Source organism: Bombina bombina, chromosome 3 (genome assembly GCF_027579735.1).
Source record: "Bombina bombina isolate aBomBom1 chromosome 3, aBomBom1.pri, whole genome shotgun sequence".
Classification (NCBI taxonomy): domain Eukaryota; kingdom Metazoa; phylum Chordata; class Amphibia; order Anura; family Bombinatoridae; genus Bombina; species Bombina bombina.
The window spans coordinates 530,468,385-530,487,144 of NC_069501.1; the positions used below are offsets into that span (position 1 = coordinate 530,468,385).

Consider the following 18,760-nt stretch of genomic DNA (forward strand, 5'->3'; position numbering starts at 1 on the left):
AGGATGAGGTTGGAGGTAAAGGATGTTGCTTGCTGAATGATTCTGGATTAGGGACAGAGCTTGGGGTGTAGGCTAAATCAGTGTGTACATCTCTGGAGTTATTTAGGGGATACAGCTCAGGAGACACCGGGTGGGATTTTTACAAGATGTGCATTCGCTATGATTGTGGTTAAAGGGACAGTGAACTGAATTTTTTTTTCCCCTCAATGTGTTTCCAAATTATAACTTGTTAAACCAGCTGCATAATATATTAGAATGCTTCTTTAGGTTTATAGCTGTTTTCTCTTTGAAATCACAACCCATCAAAATGGGTTGAGCTTGCAGGGAAATCATATAGCCTTATTTTATCCTTTTTTGTACACACACATGCTTCTTTTTATTATCTCTATCTGTAAACTTGGAGGGAACAATTAAACATTAATATTTTGTTACTCATCTCTCCTACCTCCTACTGGGAGTGTAATTTCTTCTCCTAGCTACATTTTCACAGCTTTTCTATAAGCCTAGTATTAAGTGTAAAAACTTTCAGTATAAGCAAAGATACCACAGGCAAAATCACCGATTTCAAATGCCCAATAAAGGAAAATTAGTTATTTGTAATCAATCTAATACACTCCAGCAGGTAAAATTGATCATTGGGAACAAATTTAAGGGGACAAAATGTAGGGTATGCTGTCCCTTTAAGGAAAGTAGTGAAAATGGGTTGTATTATTTTGTATTATCTGGCTCATAAATTCACTTTATTTGTGGAGTGTTCATAAAAGTTTTAGTGTAGAATTTGGACTTAGAAAAGTGTAAGAGGAGTTGCAAATACATTGCTGGACTATTACGCACCTGCAGATTCAGAATTGAGCAAACACTTGTGATGTTTTTAAATAAAATGTGACCAGTAGTAGCCTTAATGTGCTGACTCAGAGGGGTGCAAATGGAATGGAGATGTAATGTGATCAGGGGTCTGAGTTTTGGGGTATTAGCAGCACTAGGAGTTTACAATATATAAGAACCTGCATATAAGACGTACAGTACCAGGGGCTCCACAAGCAGATAATGATGGCTGTAACTAGCAGCGTGTGCTTCTGCGGCTCGTGCCTTTATAGCATCGCGTGCCTCTTGGTCCCACTGTCTGCACCTCTCATGCAGTTATCTATGGATGTCATATACAGATCTGTACTTCTTTTCCTTAAAAGTAATGTTACATGTATACTTTCTATACATTAATTTATTTACATTTTAATATAGATCATACAACTATTTTTATACTTTTGAAGTATATTTATTTATTAGCATATTCAATATTAACACTTTTTACCAAGCAAAACTGTAATTATTTATTAGTTTTGTACCAGTCTAATTAACAAAATTATATCAGAACATTTTATAATCATATGTTAATAAAATCTATTTGTTATTGGTGTTGACAGAAGCTCATTTAGAAAGACAATCATGGTGTTTTGGCATTCTGTAAGTGTTATATCATAGATGATAGCACAATACATTTTTGTGATTTCAAGCAATATATCCTGTGATACTGGGCTGGCACTAATTATCTCAGACAATAAGCACTGTGATATTACTGTGACACTGGCACCAATTATCTCAGACAATAAGCACTGTGATATTACTGTGACACTGGCACCAAGCATCTCAGACAATAAGTACTGTGATATTACTGTGACACTGGCACCAAGTATCTCAGACAATAAGCACTGTGATATTACTGTGACACTGGCACCAATTATCTCAGACAATAAGCACTGTGATATTACTGTGACACTGGCACCAAATATCTCAGACAATAAGCACTGTGATATTACTGTGACACTGGCACCAAATATCTCAGACAATAAGTACTGTGATATTACTGTGACACTGGCACCAAGCATCTCAGACAATAAGCACTGTGATATTACTGTGACACTGGCACCAAGCATCTCAGACAATAAGCACTGTGATATTACTGTGACACTGGCACCAAGTATCTCAGACAATAAGCACTGTGATATTATTGTGACACTGGCACCAATTATCTCAGACAATAAGCACTGTGATATTACTGTGACACTGGCACCAAGTATCTCAGACAATAAGCACTGTGATATTACTGTGACACTGGCACCAATTATCTCAGACAATAAGCACTGTGATATTACTGTGACACTGGCACCAATTATCTCAGACAATAAGCACTGTGATATTACTGTGACACTGGCACCAAGCATCTCAGACAATAAGCACTGTAATATTACTGTGACACTGGCACCAAGCATCTCAGACAATAAACACTGTGATATTACTGTGACACTGGCACCAAGCATCTCAGACAATAAGCACTGTGATATTACTGTGACACTGGCACCAATTATCTCAGACAATAAACACTGTGATATTATTGTGACACTGGCACCAATTATCTCAGACAATAAGCACTGTGATATTATTGTGACACTGGCACCAATTATCTCAGACAATAAGCACTGTGATATTACTGTGACACTGGCACCAAGCATCTCAGACAATAAGCACTGTGATATTACTGTGACACTGGCACCAAGCATCTCAGACAATAAGCACTGTGATATTACTGTGACACTGGCACCAATTTTCTCAGACAATAAGCACTGTGATATTATTGTGACACTGGCACCAATTATCTCAGACAATAAGCACTGTGATATTATTGTGACACTGGCACCAATTATCTCAGACAATAAGCACTGTGATATTACTGTGACACTGGCACCAATTATCTCAGACAATAAGCACTGTGATATTACTGTCACAGTAATATCACAGTGCTTATTGTCTGAGCTAATTGGTGCCAGTGTCACATTAATATCACAGTGCTTATTATCTGTCTCAGATAATTTGTACCAGTGTCACAGTAATATCACAATGCTTATTGTCTGAGCTAATTGGTGCCAGTGTCACAGTAATATCACAGTGCTTATTGTCTGTCCAGGGGCAAAGCTACAGGGGGTGCTGAGGTCGCAATTGTGTTTGTTTGTGGAACCATCAAATTACAGACCTTGTTACTACAGCATGAGGGGAGGGGGTAAACAGTGTCACTATACAGTACCACTATATACAGTATGGGGGGGCAGGACTATAAAGTGACCACAGTAGTTTGTGACATAAAGTACTGGGGCTGGTAGGGTCAGGCCAGCCATCTCATCGGCAGATTACAGACTGTGTCACTGACTCACTATATACAGTACTGGTGGGTTAAACAGTGTCACTATATACAGTAATAGGGGGGGTCAGACCATCTCACAGACAGTTCGCACAGGGTACCTCCTTTTGCAGACGTGATCTGATTCACATTTTTTTCTGTAATAAATGTTAAAAAAAAATAATAATATATGTTTAAAACTCACTTTTTTGGGTGGGGGGTGGGGGGGTGAGGGGCCCTTCTTAGATTCTTGCACCTGGGTTTCTAGTTACGCCTCTGCATGCAACCGGAGCGTAGAAGACTACTTCAACTTGTCTTGTTGTACTTGTTATCTATATTTGGCGGCGGCGCATCTTTTTAGGTAGGTCAGTGGTGGCGGGGTTGGGGTTCAGGTTGACTGACTCACTGTCTTCTTCTGTTGTTGTTGTGTGACAGTGACTGTGTTAACTTCGAAGTTCGAATCGACTATGTATTGTGATATAATAATTGTGATTACTATTAGATTGATTTAGATATGTGTCAGACTGTCAGTGGCGGTGGCGGGCCTCAGCCTTTTATAGTGACTCCTGTCCTCCTGAGCCTGCTGGGGCCCTGGGCCAATCTTTTATTTTAGGCGGCAGTGCGGCACTAAGTTGAAGTTAGATAACGTGAGTTGAAGTTGAACTTATACATTTATTACAACGAACTTGCAGCCTCGCTGCCAAAATAGTCAAGTGACTCAAGTCACTTCCCTTGACTATAGAGGCAGCGAGGCTGCAAGTTCGTTGTAATAAATGTATATCAAGTTGACAAGTTCAACTCAAGTTATCTAACTTCAACTTAGTGCCGCCTAAAAGAAAAGAAAAGATGGCCCAGGGCCCCAACAGGCTCAGTCACACGACAAGGAAGTTGGTTTCTTATTCAAGCTGTTTCTTATTCGTGAAATTCTGTTTCTTATTCATGGAAGTTGGTTTCTTATTCAATTTTTTTTAAAATAAAAAAATAGGTTTTATTAAAATAATAATATGATTCATATAAATGTAGTTACACAGAGGTGGAATCTCTTTATATAACAGATATACAAACTTGAAAAAAGGGCATACGTTGGCACCACTACAAATATTACTATTTTGAATAAATAACATATATTTTCAAAGGGTTAATAACCATTGGGCCACTGATTTCACTATGAATATATACAGGGTAGATCCCCCTCCATGCCATGCAATTGTTTTTAGCCTGGCCCAATGGTGTTTTGGGCACAGAAATTGATGCCAATCCTGGCATAGGTGACATAATTCTCAATTTTGAATAAGTAACAGATATTTTCAAAGGGTTAATAACCATTGGGCCACTGATTTCACTATGAATATCTACAGGGTAGATCCCCCTCCATGCCATGCTATTGTTTTTAGCCTGGCCCAATGGTCATTAACCCTTTGAAAATATTGGTTACTTATTCAAAAATGAGAATTATGTCACCTATGCCAGGGTTGGCATCAATTTCTGTGCCCAAAACACCATTGGGCCAGGCTAAAAACAATTGCATGACATGGAAGAGGATCTGCCCTGTATATATTCAAAGTGAAATCAGTGGCCCAATGGTTATTAACCCTTTGAAAATATCTGTTACTTATTAAAAAATGAGAATTATGTCACCTATGCCAGTGTTGGCATCAATTTCTGTGCCCAAAACACCATTGGGCCAGGCTAAAAACAATTGCATGACATGGAGGGGGATCTACCCTGTATAAATTCATAGTGAAATCAGTGGCCCAATGGTTATTAACCCTTTGAAAATATCTGTTACTTATTCAAAAATGAGAATTATGTCACCTATGCCAGTGTTGGCATCAATTTCTGTGGCAAAAACACCATTGGGCCAGGCTAAAAACAATTGAATGACATGGAGGGGGAATGGGATCTACCCTGTGTAAAATCATAGTGAAATCAGTGGCCGAATGGTTATTAACCCTTTGAAAATATGTTATTTATTCAAAATAGTAATATTTGTAGTGGTGCCAACGTATGCCCTTTTTTCAAGTTTGTATATCTAATTGTTATATAAAGAGATTCCACCTCTGTGTAACTACATTATATGAATCATATTATTATTTTAATAAAACCTATTTTTTTATTTTAAAGTAAATTTAAAGCAGTCTGACAAAAAAATTGAATAAGAAACCAACTTCCATGAATAAGAAACAGAATTTCCCGAATAAGAAACAGCTTGAATAAGAAACCAACTTCCTTGTCGTCTCAGTCACTATAAAAGCTGTAGCCTGTTTTTGGTTATTTACTACTACTAGTAATAATTATTATTAAATCAAGTCACCTATTTTATGTAACCTCTCACCTATTGAGTCAGCTCAAGAGGGATCTTGGGGCTGCTAAGAACCCCAATAATTACTGAAATACCCCCAATTATCAATGGTGTCCAACTGTCCATATCCAAAAATTTGCAAGTCAAGTTTTTGTTCTACCTAGGGAAGGCAAGATGTAAATGAGGAGAGGTGTATTTAAATAATAGGCAATATGTAGTGGAAATTATTGATACTAGTTATTTATTTGTCCAGTTTTTTAAAGTCCATAGGTTTAATTAATGTAAAATATATCATATGCATCACTGCATTACAAATATGGAGCAGAAGTAAATAAGTGGCAGTCAAGGGGGTCAAACTGCTGTTCATTTGTGGTGCAGAGTGCAGACTGCAGAGAGACAAAATGTTGATTTTTATGTTACTAGCAGCCATGGGGTAAAATGGCTGTCACTGCTCAATTGTGAAAAATATACCTGGTTAAATGAAGAGTGGGGGCTATTGGGAGTGAGCTTTGTGTGACTCTGAGTCTGACTTATAGTGAGTGACTGAGGCTGCCAATCTATTGAATCACATTCTTTTTTTTAGGTAGGTGGCGGCTGGCGGCACTTGATGAAGTTAGTTAGTTGATATTATTTATAACACACACACTTGTGTTCTTGTAGATTGTGGGGTGTCCAAACTTCTGTCTCAAAGGGCCACAAAGTTTTCTCTTTTTTCTTTTTCTTCTTTTTGCTAAGATGGAGGTGAGATTTATTTCTAGATAGAAATAATACAACGTACAATAGATAGACATGTTACATTATTTTGGTTTGTATGTGTTGAACTTGCAACTAGATATTATGATAACTAATGTACTTGTGTTGTTGTAAAGGCAAAAACACACACAAATGTATACACACATATACATACACATGCAGATATACACTAAACACACACATGTATACACACATATACATACACATACAGATATACGCTAAACACACACATGTATACACACATATACATACACATGCAGATATACACTAAATACACACATGTATACAATTACACACATATACATACACATGCAGATATACACTAAACACACACATGTATACAATTACACACATATACATACACATGCAGATATACGCTAAACACACACATGTATACACACATATACATACACATGCAGATATACACTAAACACACACATGTATACAATTACACACATATACATACACATGCAGATATACACTAAACACACACATGTATACAATTACACACATATACATACACAAGCAGATATACACTAAACACACACACATGTATACAATTACACACATATACATACACATGCAGATATACACTACACACACACATATCCTTTGAAAAGCATATCTAAATATGCTCTGTAGCTACTGAGCATATTTAGATATGAATTTCAACAAAGGATATCTGATTTCCTTCATTCTTTTGATATCCTTTGTTGAAAAGCATATCTAAATATGCTCAGTAGCTATTGAGCATATTTAGATATGCTTGTCCACAAAGGATATCAAAAGAATGAAGGAAATCAGATATCCTTTGTTGAAATTCATATCTAAATATGCTCGATAGCTTATAAGCATATTTAGATATGCTTTTCAACAAAGGATATCAAAAGAATGAAGAAAATCAGATATCCTTTGTTGAAAATCATATCTAAATATGCTCAGTCGATACTGAATGGTGGCTGCATATAGATATTGGCTCGCCCATGTGCAATTGCTATTTCTTCAACAAAGGATATCTAAAGAATGAAGGCGTATCCGATTCCTAGACACTGCCTCACCAGCCTCTGAAGTCACCGCACATCACTGAGAGTACCCATCATGATGAAAGAGGATGGTTAATTTATCTTCTGACAAAAATTCAAAGGAATTCTGACACTTTGTATAGGAGATTTTTCCTTATGGATAAGTAGTGCATACACCACTTTAATCTATAGATAACAGCACTATGCAGTGGAAACACCATGGCTTTCCTCTCTCCTCTAGAAATGTTGAGTGCAAGTTGCTACTGGCATGACTTTAGCATTCGTGTTTTGGGATACAGAGTAATTTTGATGATTAACTACCTGCAGAGAGACCATAACAGGTGACTAATTAATTTCCACAATTTGCAACCTTGCATAATAAAGAGAAGATATGTTACAAGCCGATTCAGAAAGTGCTGTCCATCAAAACAATGATCCCGTAGACAAGTTCTTTGTTGCCATAGCTACCATTGTTGAAGCAGAATTCAAACTGCTGTATTACACCCCGTATTAATCCCAGACGTGTCTCTGGCGACTATTAATTGTTGCCATGTTTAAAGGATCACTTTATTGGAAAAAAAATTGTTAACTTTGATGAAATGATGGTGGCTGTTCAGGAGACAGTCAAGAACAAACTCTTTTTTTTGGAAGGCAAATTGTTTGTTGAAATGTAGAGATGCTAAAGACTTTATCTGCCCCCATGTTACATTTGCAATAATAAAAAGAATTGCCCGTTCATGTGTGATGTTCCTCTGCTGTTCATTTCTACCCGTACTATGCTTTAAAACTGTCATGAACAGCATTGCACTGCCATGAAGGTGTTCATTTTTAAAATGGGTTTTAGAAGCAAGGTAAAACATATTTGCATATCCTTATCCAGAATTCTCAGCTTTACTAAGTTTTGTGGGAAATGTCACCTAATTTGTTTGGATTAGAACATTTGCTCCACAACTAATTATATAATGTCTCTTTATTTTTTTATGGAGGGATTTTCCCTGCCTTTTACTCACTATGGGGTTGATCCGATAAAAATCGTCGCCCGCAAAAGCCGGCGACGCCAATATTTACGCTGGTTTGGTATCACATATACGGCGTAACCTAGAAGTTACGCCCGTATATTTCTGCCGTCGCCCGTAGTTTTTTGGGCCATAGGCAGGTATACCAAACCAGCGCAGTTTGGTATCCAATATGCAGCGTAAGGACTTACGTGGCGAAAATGGAGAAATCTTACTCCATTTTCACCTCGCCACAAAAAGCAGCCGTAAGAAGCCTTACGCTGACTATTGGAGCCCCATAACTCCCTAAACTAGCTAGAAAATAAACCTAACACCTAACGCATGCACAATGTCTATCTACCTGTCACCCGCGATCTGCTAAATAAAACCTAACACCTAACGCATGCGCAATGTCTATCTACCTGTCAACCGCGATCCCCCCCCCCCTTAAATCCCTAATAAAGTTATTAACCCCTAAACCGCCGCTCCCGGACCCCGCCGCCATCTACATAAACTAACCCCCTACTGTGAGCCCCTAAAACCGCCGCCATCTACCTTATCTATCGCCTAATGTGAACCCCTAAAACCGCCGCCATCTACCTTATCTATCCCCTAATCTGACCCCTTACACCACCGCCACCTATATAAAAATTATTAACCCCTAATCTAATCCCCCTATACCGCTGCCAGCTATATTAATATTATTAACCCCTAATGTAAGCCCCTTACACCGCCGCCATCTCTATTAAAATGATTAACCCCTAATTTAATCTACCTACCCCGCCGCCAGCTATATTATCTATATTAACCCTAAGTATATTATAGTTAATATAGGTATTACATTATATATATATTAACTATATTAACCCTACTTATATTAGGGTTAATATAGTTAATATAGTTACTATAGTATTTATATTAACTATATTAACTCTATCTAACCCTAACACCCTTAACTAAATTTATATTAAATTAATCTAATTCATATTATAAACTAAAATATTACTATTTAAATCTAAATACTTATCTATAAAATAAACCCTAAGATAGCTACAATATAATTAATAATTACATTGTAGCTATGTTAGGGTTAATATTTATTTTACAGGTAAATTGTTAATTATTTTAACTAAGTATAATAGCTATTAAATAGTTATTAACTATTTAATATCTACCTAGTTAAAATAATTACCCAATTACCTGTAAAATAAATCCTAACCTAAGTTACAAATACACCTACACTATCAATAAATTAAATAAACTACAAATATCTATCTAAAAATACAATTAAATAAACTAAACTAAATTAAAAAAAAACAAACACTAAATTACAAAAAATAAAAAAAAAATTACAAGATTTTTAAGCTAATTACACCTATTCTAAGCCCCCTAATAAAATAATAAAGCCCCCCAAAATAAAAAAATTCCCTGCCCTATTCTAAATTAAAAAAAGTTCAAAGCTCTTTACCTTACCAGCCCTTAAAAGGGCCTTTTGTGGGGGCATGCCCCAAAGAATTCAGCTCTTTTGCATTTAAAAACATATACAATACCCCCCATTACAACCCACCACCCACATACCCCTATTCTAAACCCACCCAAACCCCCCTTAAAAAAGCCTAACACTACCCCCCTGAAGATCTCCCTACCTTGTCTTCACCACACCGGGCCGAACTCCTCATCCGATCCGGGCGATGTCTTCCTCCAAGCGGCAAAGAAGAATTCTTCCTCCCGTCGACGTCTTCCTCCAAGCGGCAGCAAAGTCTTCTTCCTTCCGGCAACATCTTCCATGAAGCGGCATCTTCAATCTTCTTTCTTCGCTCCGCCACCTCGGAGCATCCATCCCGGCCGACGACTGAACGACGAATGAGGTACCTTTAAATGACGTCATCCAAGATGGCGTCCGCCGAATTCCGATTGGCTGATAGGATTCTATCAGCCAATCAGAATTAAGTTAGAAAAATCTGATTGGCTGATTGAATCAGCCAATCAGATTCAAGTTCAATCCGATTGGCTGAACCGCTTCTTTGCCGCTTGGAGGAAGACATCGCCGGAGGAAGAATTCTTCTTTGCCGCTTGGAGCAAGACATCGCCCGGATCGGATGAGGAGTTCGGCCCGGTGTGGTGAAGACAAGGTAGGGAGATCTTCAGGGGGGTAGTGTTAGGCTTTTTTAAGGGGGGTTTGGGTGGGTTTAGAATAGGGGTATGTGGGTGGTGGGTTGTAATGGGGGGGGTATTGTATATGTTTTTAAATGCAAAAGAGCTGAATTCTTTGGGGCATGCCCCCACAAAAGGCCCTTTTAAGGGCTGGTAAGGTAAAGAGCTTTGAACTTTTTTTAATTTAGAATAGGGCAGGGAATTTTTTTATTTTGGGGGGATTTATTATTTTATTAGGGGGCTTAGAATAGGTGTAATTAGCTTAAAAATCTTGTAATCTTTTTTTTATTTTTTTGTAATTTAGTGTTTGTTTGTTTTTTTAATTTAGTTTAGTTTATTTAATTGTATTTTTAGATAGATATTTGTAGTTTATTTAATTTATTGATAGTGTAGGTGTATTTGTAACTTAGGTTAGGATTTATTTTACAGGTAATTGGGTAATTATTTTAACTAGGTAGATATTAAATAGTTAATAACTATTTAATAGCTATTATACCTAGTTAAAATAATTAACAATTTTCCTGTAAAATAAATATTAACCCTAACATAGCTACAATGTAATTATTAATTATATTGTAGCTATCTTAGGGTTTATTTTATAGGTAAGTATTTAGATTTAAATAGGAATATTTTAGTTTATAATATGAATTAGATTAATTTAATATAAATTTAGTTAGGGGTGTTAGGGTTAGATAGAGTTAATATAGTTAATATAAATACTATAGTAACTATATTAACTATATTAACCCTAATATAATTAGGGTTAATATAGTTAATATATATAATGTAATAACTATATTAACTATAATATACTTAGGGTTAATATAGATAATATAGCTGGCGGCGGGGTAGGTAGATTAAATTAGGGGTTAATAATTTTAATAGAGATGGCGGCGGTGTAAGGGGCTTACATTAGGGGTTAATAATTTTAATAGAGATGGCGGCGGTGTTAGGGGCTCACTTTAGGGGGTTATAGATATAATATAGCTAACGGCGGGGTACGGGAGCGGCGGTTTAGGGGTTAATAACTTTATTAGGTTGCGGTGGGGTACGGGAGCGGCGGTTTAGGGGTTAATAACTTTTTGTATTGTTAGGCTAGTGAGGGGGGATAGTGGATAGAGGGTTAGACGTTGCGGGCTATGTTTAGGAGGCGTGTTAGACAGTGCGGGTGATTTAGACTTTAGTCAGGTTTTATAGGCGCCGGCAGTTTCTAACGTGGCGCAAGTCCCTGCGACTTCAAAAATCTGTACTTACGCAGATTTCTGGACATCGCTGGTTTGTGAGACTTGCGCCACTTTAGCAAGTGACGGCGCCGCATATTGGATAGCTCGAGTTGCGAGATGAAACTGCGGGCGACGCGGGTTCCCTCGCTTGCGCCGCAAACTGCGATCTATATCGGATCGCGCCCTATAACTTACGTTGAAGAGACAGGCTACTTGTGTTGTTTTTTATTGCTTAAAAAGATAGATAACGCCTTTACTGCCCATTCTCCAGCTGTGCACAACCAAGATTGTTATATTAATATACGTTATAACCTCTAAGTTTGTCTGTTTTGCACTGATTGGCTACTATGCAAAATTGTAAAAAAAACACTGAGATAAGGGGCAGTTTGCAGTTTAAGGTAATAACAGTGGTAAAATGTATAGTATAATTGGTGTTGGTTGTACAAAACTGGTGAATGGGTAATAAAGGGATTATCTATCTTTTTAAAAGATAACAATTTTCATGTAGACTGTCCCTGTAAGACTGGTTTGGTTACCATTACCAGCTTCTTTGTGAAGCAGTTAGAAACCTATTATGTGCTGATGAGTTCTAACAAGAACAAAACATGGTTTTCTATTGATGCACACCTTTGTTCATGCTATGATTTAAAGCTATCTTGAGTAGTATCGCATTGGCAGGCATATATGATTCATAAAGGAAGCACAAAGCGCACCACCGATTCAAAGTAGACTGAATTTATATTGTGCATGTATTACAAGAAATATCCCTTACTAGACATTAAAAAGACATCTGCATACCATCACCTGTAACTTGTAATGGTCACGAGGGAAGTCCCTCCTTGTCTGGGGCTTTTGATCATACAATGGGGTAGATTTATCCGCCCTGCATCGCTAAATGCCAACAGCATATGCTATTGGCATTTATCATTGCACAAGCAGTTCTAATGAACTCCTTGTGCAATGCCGCCCCCTGCAGATTTGCGGCCGCTAGCAGGGGGTGTCAATCAACCTGATCGTATACAATCGGGCAGATTAATGTCCGCAGCCTCAGAGGCAGCAGACTAGTTAAGGAGCAGCGGTCTTAAGACCGCTGCTTCTTAACTCCTGTTTCCGGCAACCTAAAAGCTCGCACGGAAACAGATACATTCACCTGCACTCAAGGTGTCAGCAGTTAAGTGCAGCTTTGCAAATTCACTATCCGTCTATATTTAATCAGACTTTCTCAAGGGATGTAGAGCAGTGCAGATGTCTTTTTAATGTCTAGTAAGTGTATTTTTATTATGCATGTTTTACAATAAATGTCAGTCTTCTTTGAATTGGAAGGTGTGCTTCCTTTATAGATTCAATGCTCTGTCTAAAGATCGCTAACAACAGCGACCTAACACTGGAGCAGAACCGCCATATTTGAACTTGACATCAATGGAATAAGTGATGACCATATTTCATGTATCATGTAGAAAATTGCCCAGATTGTTGCATACTTGGCTTTCTGACCATTTTTAAAAAAGCATGAATCTTAGAAGCTCCAGGTTGTAAGTTATAAAATTAGATGTATTATATATTTAAGTATTCTAATATATCAAAAAAGACTGATTATTCTGTAAAATGTTCAATCATAGGTTAAATTATAATAAAATATATGTATTAAAAGCACGAAAACAACACCCGTTGGTATTTTAGCTTTTTTATTTTTGTGTCCTGAAATGAATGATAATTCAATGACAAAAAAAACAATATATATTGGACATGGTATTTCTCTGATTCTTGATAATTTAAATACAAAATGTTGAAGCTTAAAATAAATAAAAGAAAGAAAAGACTGAATAGAGAGCTAAGTAAAATATGTATTGGATAATACATAATGGAAGAGTGTATAATTTTTAAGATATATCAAAACAGCATATGAATACTTTTCATGTTGAGTGCTTTTCGATTTTAAGTAAGAAAAATTAAAATGTTAACATACTAAGGTAAAAGTATGAATGACGTATACACTGACATCTTTCAGGACTACCCAGATAATTGAACCTGAAACAAATGCATTGCTGACTGTAATTATGACGGCATATACAGACCCAGAATTTGTTACGATGGTCACCGATGGGACCCCTTTAACAGTGGAACAATTTATATATATCTCAGTACTTATACCACATTTGGAAGCTGAACGTTTTTCAACCAAGGTGCTAAATATATACGCATCTGCAAACCAAAATGGCTCATTACCTATATACATACTTTCTGGAGGGTAAGTGTAATGTGTAATACTTTTTTGATGATCATTAGAACCTGTTTGGTATAATAATGCACCTGACTATATGACTATATATCTAGAAGGGTGGTCGCACCAAAATTGATTTGATTTAGAATTTCCTTCTGCTTATGCATTTTTGTTAATGGATAAAAATTAACATTTCTATTTTTGAAAGCGTTCTTACTTTACAGATTTTTTCCGACCTGCCTATAACTTTTGCACATTAGTGAATATGTTATATATATATATATATACTAGTCCTTAAGCCTGTGTACACGGGCCATTTTCTGCAGTGCAGCAGTCCCACCCGTCAGCACTCCCTTCTGGCCACGCCCCTGTCACACCCACTTCCTCCCACTGACTGATCCTTCCTTACCGTCAGGTATGTTTGTCCTTGCACAGTCTCTACTGCGCATGACAGCTTCGGACAAACATACCTGGCTTTTTATATTATAAGATATGCACTAAATATAGTAGAGATCAGCACTCTCACAAACCATTAAACAGTCAGTGACCATGGATAGAGAGAGAGAGAGAGAGAGAGAGAGAATGACCTTTATTTTATTTGTAAAGGGGCAGTCTAATCAGAATTAAACTTTCATGATTCAAATAGGGCATGTCATTTTAAACAACTTTACAATTAACTTTTATCTTTACATTTGCTTTGTTCCCGTTGTATTTTTTTAGTTGAAAGCTAAACCTAGGTAGGCTCATATGCTAATTTCTAAGACCTTGAAAGCTGCCGCATAACTGAATGCATTTGACAGTGTTTCACTGCTAGAGTGCATTAGTTCATGTGAGCATATAACGTTCTCATGCCCGTGGAGTTATTTAAAGACCAGTCTACTCCAGAATTGTTATTGTTTAAAAAGATAGATAATCCCTTTATTACCCATTCCCCAGTTTTACATAACCAACATGGTTATATTAATATACTTTTTACCTCTGTGATTACCTTATATCTAAGCCTCTGCAGACTGCCCCCTTATTTTAGTTCTTTTGACAGACATGCATTTTTGCCAATCAGTGCTGACTCCTAGGTAGCTCCACGTGTGTTTACCATATGGCACACATGAACTAACATCCTCTAGCTGTGAAAAACTGTAAAAATATCCTGACATAAGAGGCGACTTTCAAGGGCTTAGAAATGAGCATATGAGACTACCTAGTTTAGCTTTAATGATAAAAGTAAATTGGAAAGTTGTTTAAAATTACATACCCTATCTGAATCATCAAAGTTGAATTTTGACTAGACTGTCCCTTTAAGAGTAAGCACATTTACTGCCTGAAGCATAGATACAAGTTAATGACAGAGGTAAAAAGTATATTAATATAACAGTGTTGGTTATGCAAAACTGGGGAATGCAAAATAAAGAGATTATTTACCTTTTTTTAAACAATAAGAATTCTGGAGTAGATTGTCCCTTTAAGATGGATTTAACCTGTTAAAGTGACATTCTTATGAAAAATTAAAATGCTCTTTTGAACTAAAGCAGTATATTTTTTAACCTTTTTCTTTTTTCATATTTGCCCCCCTCTTTGAAGGGATATGAAACTCAAATGTTTTTTTTCATGATTCAGATAGAGAATACAATTTTAAACAACTTTCCAATTGTAGTCTGTATCTGATTCATGAAACAAAAATGTGGGGTTTCATGTTCCTATAAAACATGCAAAATATTGTGGGCCAGATTACGAATGGAGCACAAACGTTTGCGTGTGAGTTATAAGTAGGCTGACCATATTTCCGCTTTAAAAAGGGACACATATGAAAAATACATATGTCAGGGCTATTTTCATGGCTGTTTAAAGAAATGGTTTTGTATAAGGACCCTCACATATGTATTTTTCATATGTGTTCCTTCTTAAAGCGGCAATATGGTCAGCCTAGTTATAAGGGGTTTATCGCAAGTGTTTGCGCTCGGGCTTAACGCTCGTATTACGAACTTGAGCACAATCACGATTTATGATAGAATGATTATTATGACTTCAGAGCTCTGGTTAACTGTTTCAAAAAGCATTAAAAAGTTGCACAAAACAAAACATACATTACAAAGTACAGTTGCACTCATAATAACACCATCTAATAAAACAAATTTACAAAAATATTGCACAAAAACGTTATTAGAGCTCAAAGACATGAGATTTCAGGTGTTAGAAAAAAAATTCAGACAAAGGGCTTTAACATAGACATCTAAAGATTGACATGTATGTTTGTGTGTATATACTGTATATATATATATATATATATATATATATATATATATATATATATATATATTCCTGACAGGCCCTTAGAGAGATATACAGGGGTAGATTTAACAACAGTCAAGAGGACATGATTCGCTGTAGCGTATCATGTTCGCTCAACCTAGCTAAATACTGACAGCATACACTATCAGCATTTAACATTGCACAAGCATTTTTGGTGAAATTCTTGTTCAATGCTGCCCCCTGCTCACTGGCGGCCAATCATATCGGATCAGGATGATTTCAGTCCACCACCTAAAAGGTGGCGGACAAGTTAAGAAGCAGCGGTCTTACGATGGTTTTCCGAAGCAGCATTTGCTGCTTAATATATGGAGCCCATAGGGTAGATATAGCAGAAACAATGTGTGTTTGCTTTTATTTATAATTTTTTTAAAAAAAAAGGATAGACATTCATATAGATGATAGATAGATGATAGATAGATAGATAGATAGATAGATAGATAGCAAGAGTGGATATGATGAGGAGAGTGGAGTGCAAGGAATTGGTGAGAGTATAAGCTGTCATGTAAGAAGGGAGTCAGATGAAATATATAAGGGGTCGGCAACATGGAAGAAGGGCAAGACTTGACAATAGAGAAGTATGGACCTGGTCAGCAACTTGAGTAAAGGACCAAACAATCGCTTAGTTGGGATGGACTAAGTCAGCAATTGGAGGCAGGACAGGACTTGCTTCAGAAGGGCTATCATGATTAAGAGTATGAAGAAAGTGATAGTAGAAAAAGGTAGTGTGCAGTAGAGAAAATTAAAAAATGTACAAAGAAAACAACTCTTTAGAGTTAGGGAAACAGGTACAAAGGAGGATTAAAGTAGCTCCAAAATATAGATTCAGGTATTCTCCAAGAGCCCATCAAACACAGGTACTATAGGTTTCACAATGGCAAAAATGCATAACTAATAGAAGCGTAGAGATTATGCAGTTTACTGCATTGCTACAGTAAACTGCATAATCTGATGGTAACATAAAATATATCTATAGACTTTTATGGAGATACTTGTTACTGCCAGTTTACACAGTTTACAACAGAAATTGAAACTAGGCCAGATGGTGTTATAAAATGCTTAAAAATATTAGTTGCTGTACAACAAATGTGTATGTTTTAAATACATATGTTTTATGTAGTTTATGATCAAAATCAACTACTGTGCCCAAAACACACAAGGAGGACAATAAAAAGTCTATAAAATGGCACTAATGTAGCATATGTGTGAATTAGCCAATCAAAATCCAAAACATATTGAAAACCTGGATATAAGATATAGAAAAAAAAATCTCCCAAGCTGCATGCAATATATTGCACTCTGATTTACTAATGTAAATAATGAGTGCTATTGTAAATAATGTGCTAAAAAAGAATTGCTCTTAACAATAATACAGCGTAAAAAAGGAGAAGAACCCCGTGCTCCTAAAATCACAAAAACGTTAATGTGGATTCATTTAAAATTCAGATAGCAATCCAAAACAGAGTGGAGAGAATAGCGCACCACATAGGCTTACGCGTTTCGGCAAACAGCCGTAGTCTTAGCCTAATGAGTACGTTATTCTGTGAATTTAAAAAGGGTAAACTAAGATTTCATTGGATAACAGAAAGCGCTAAACCTCCCTCTAATGCCTAATTACAGAAATGCTAAACACATGTGTATAGATTATACAGGCTAATAGTATGTTGAAGACAATAACAAAGTATCCTCCTAGAGAGCATAAATGAATAAAGCTTTTAAATGCAAAAATTGTACAAAACATTTGGCCATCTATGCCATGTTGAAAAACGTATTCACTATACACTATAGGGGAGACATACAATTATACCCTAGTGGGGATATTTCTGTGATATTATGCTGACTACAGGACTCTTATTATAAACGAGATTCATGCTTAAAAATATTTTGAGAGTACAAGGAATATAGAAAACCTGCATACATTTACAATGTCCTGCATATATTTGCGACATATTTGCAATATGGCTATAATCTTCCCAAGCCTGCCTCGCATAGAATACATGAAAAAAACTTTTTTGATTAGAAATATCTAAGAGTGTATCCCATAAATCTTAGACCTAAATGAAACAACATATATTGTTTTGATGTTTTCAGGGTTATTATAAGACATAAATGTTGATACAGATAAAATCTGTTTGTATTTGACTTGCTTATGGATAAAAATCTATACTGGATAGTTAAATATTACTCAGAATAATTGATTAAGTCGTATCTGGAGCTGAGACCCTCTGGATGTCTAGTGCGCAACTTAAACACCCAGAAGATCTCTCTTTTGGCCAGTAGTTTGTCTATATTGCCACCTCTTTTTGGTAAAAATAAGGCAGAGTATTTGTATCTCAGTATAATGTTCTTTTTAAACAATAATGTTGTGTGATGTGTTGTGTTTTTCATGAAAACAAAAATATGACCAGAATGTTCATTTAAAGTGATGGTAAACTCTTCCCTTTATAAAAACAGATCAAGAATGTTAGTGATATTTTAGATGGAGTTTAATTATTTTGTCAGTTGTAATGGGGATGTGCAATAACTTACTTTTTAATATAGATATGAAATTCAAATACCCCGTGCTCCAATGCCCACTTCAAAATTCAATTTTTCTGTGATCTAAAGGTTTGAATTG

The 18,760-nt window shown here is 36.3% G+C and overlaps 1 protein-coding gene across 2 annotated transcripts in view; it reads left to right on the forward strand.

Moving 5' to 3' along the window:
- Positions 1 to 18,760, forward strand: part of LOC128653590 (uromodulin-like) — a 129,056-nt gene that overhangs the window by 94,251 nt on the left and 16,045 nt on the right. For both annotated transcript variants that reach the window (XM_053706971.1, XM_053706972.1), the window contains exon 6: positions 13,627 to 13,866. In XM_053706971.1, the coding sequence (XP_053562946.1) occupies positions 13,627 to 13,866 (240 nt within the window). The remainder of the gene's footprint in view (positions 1 to 13,626; positions 13,867 to 18,760) is intronic.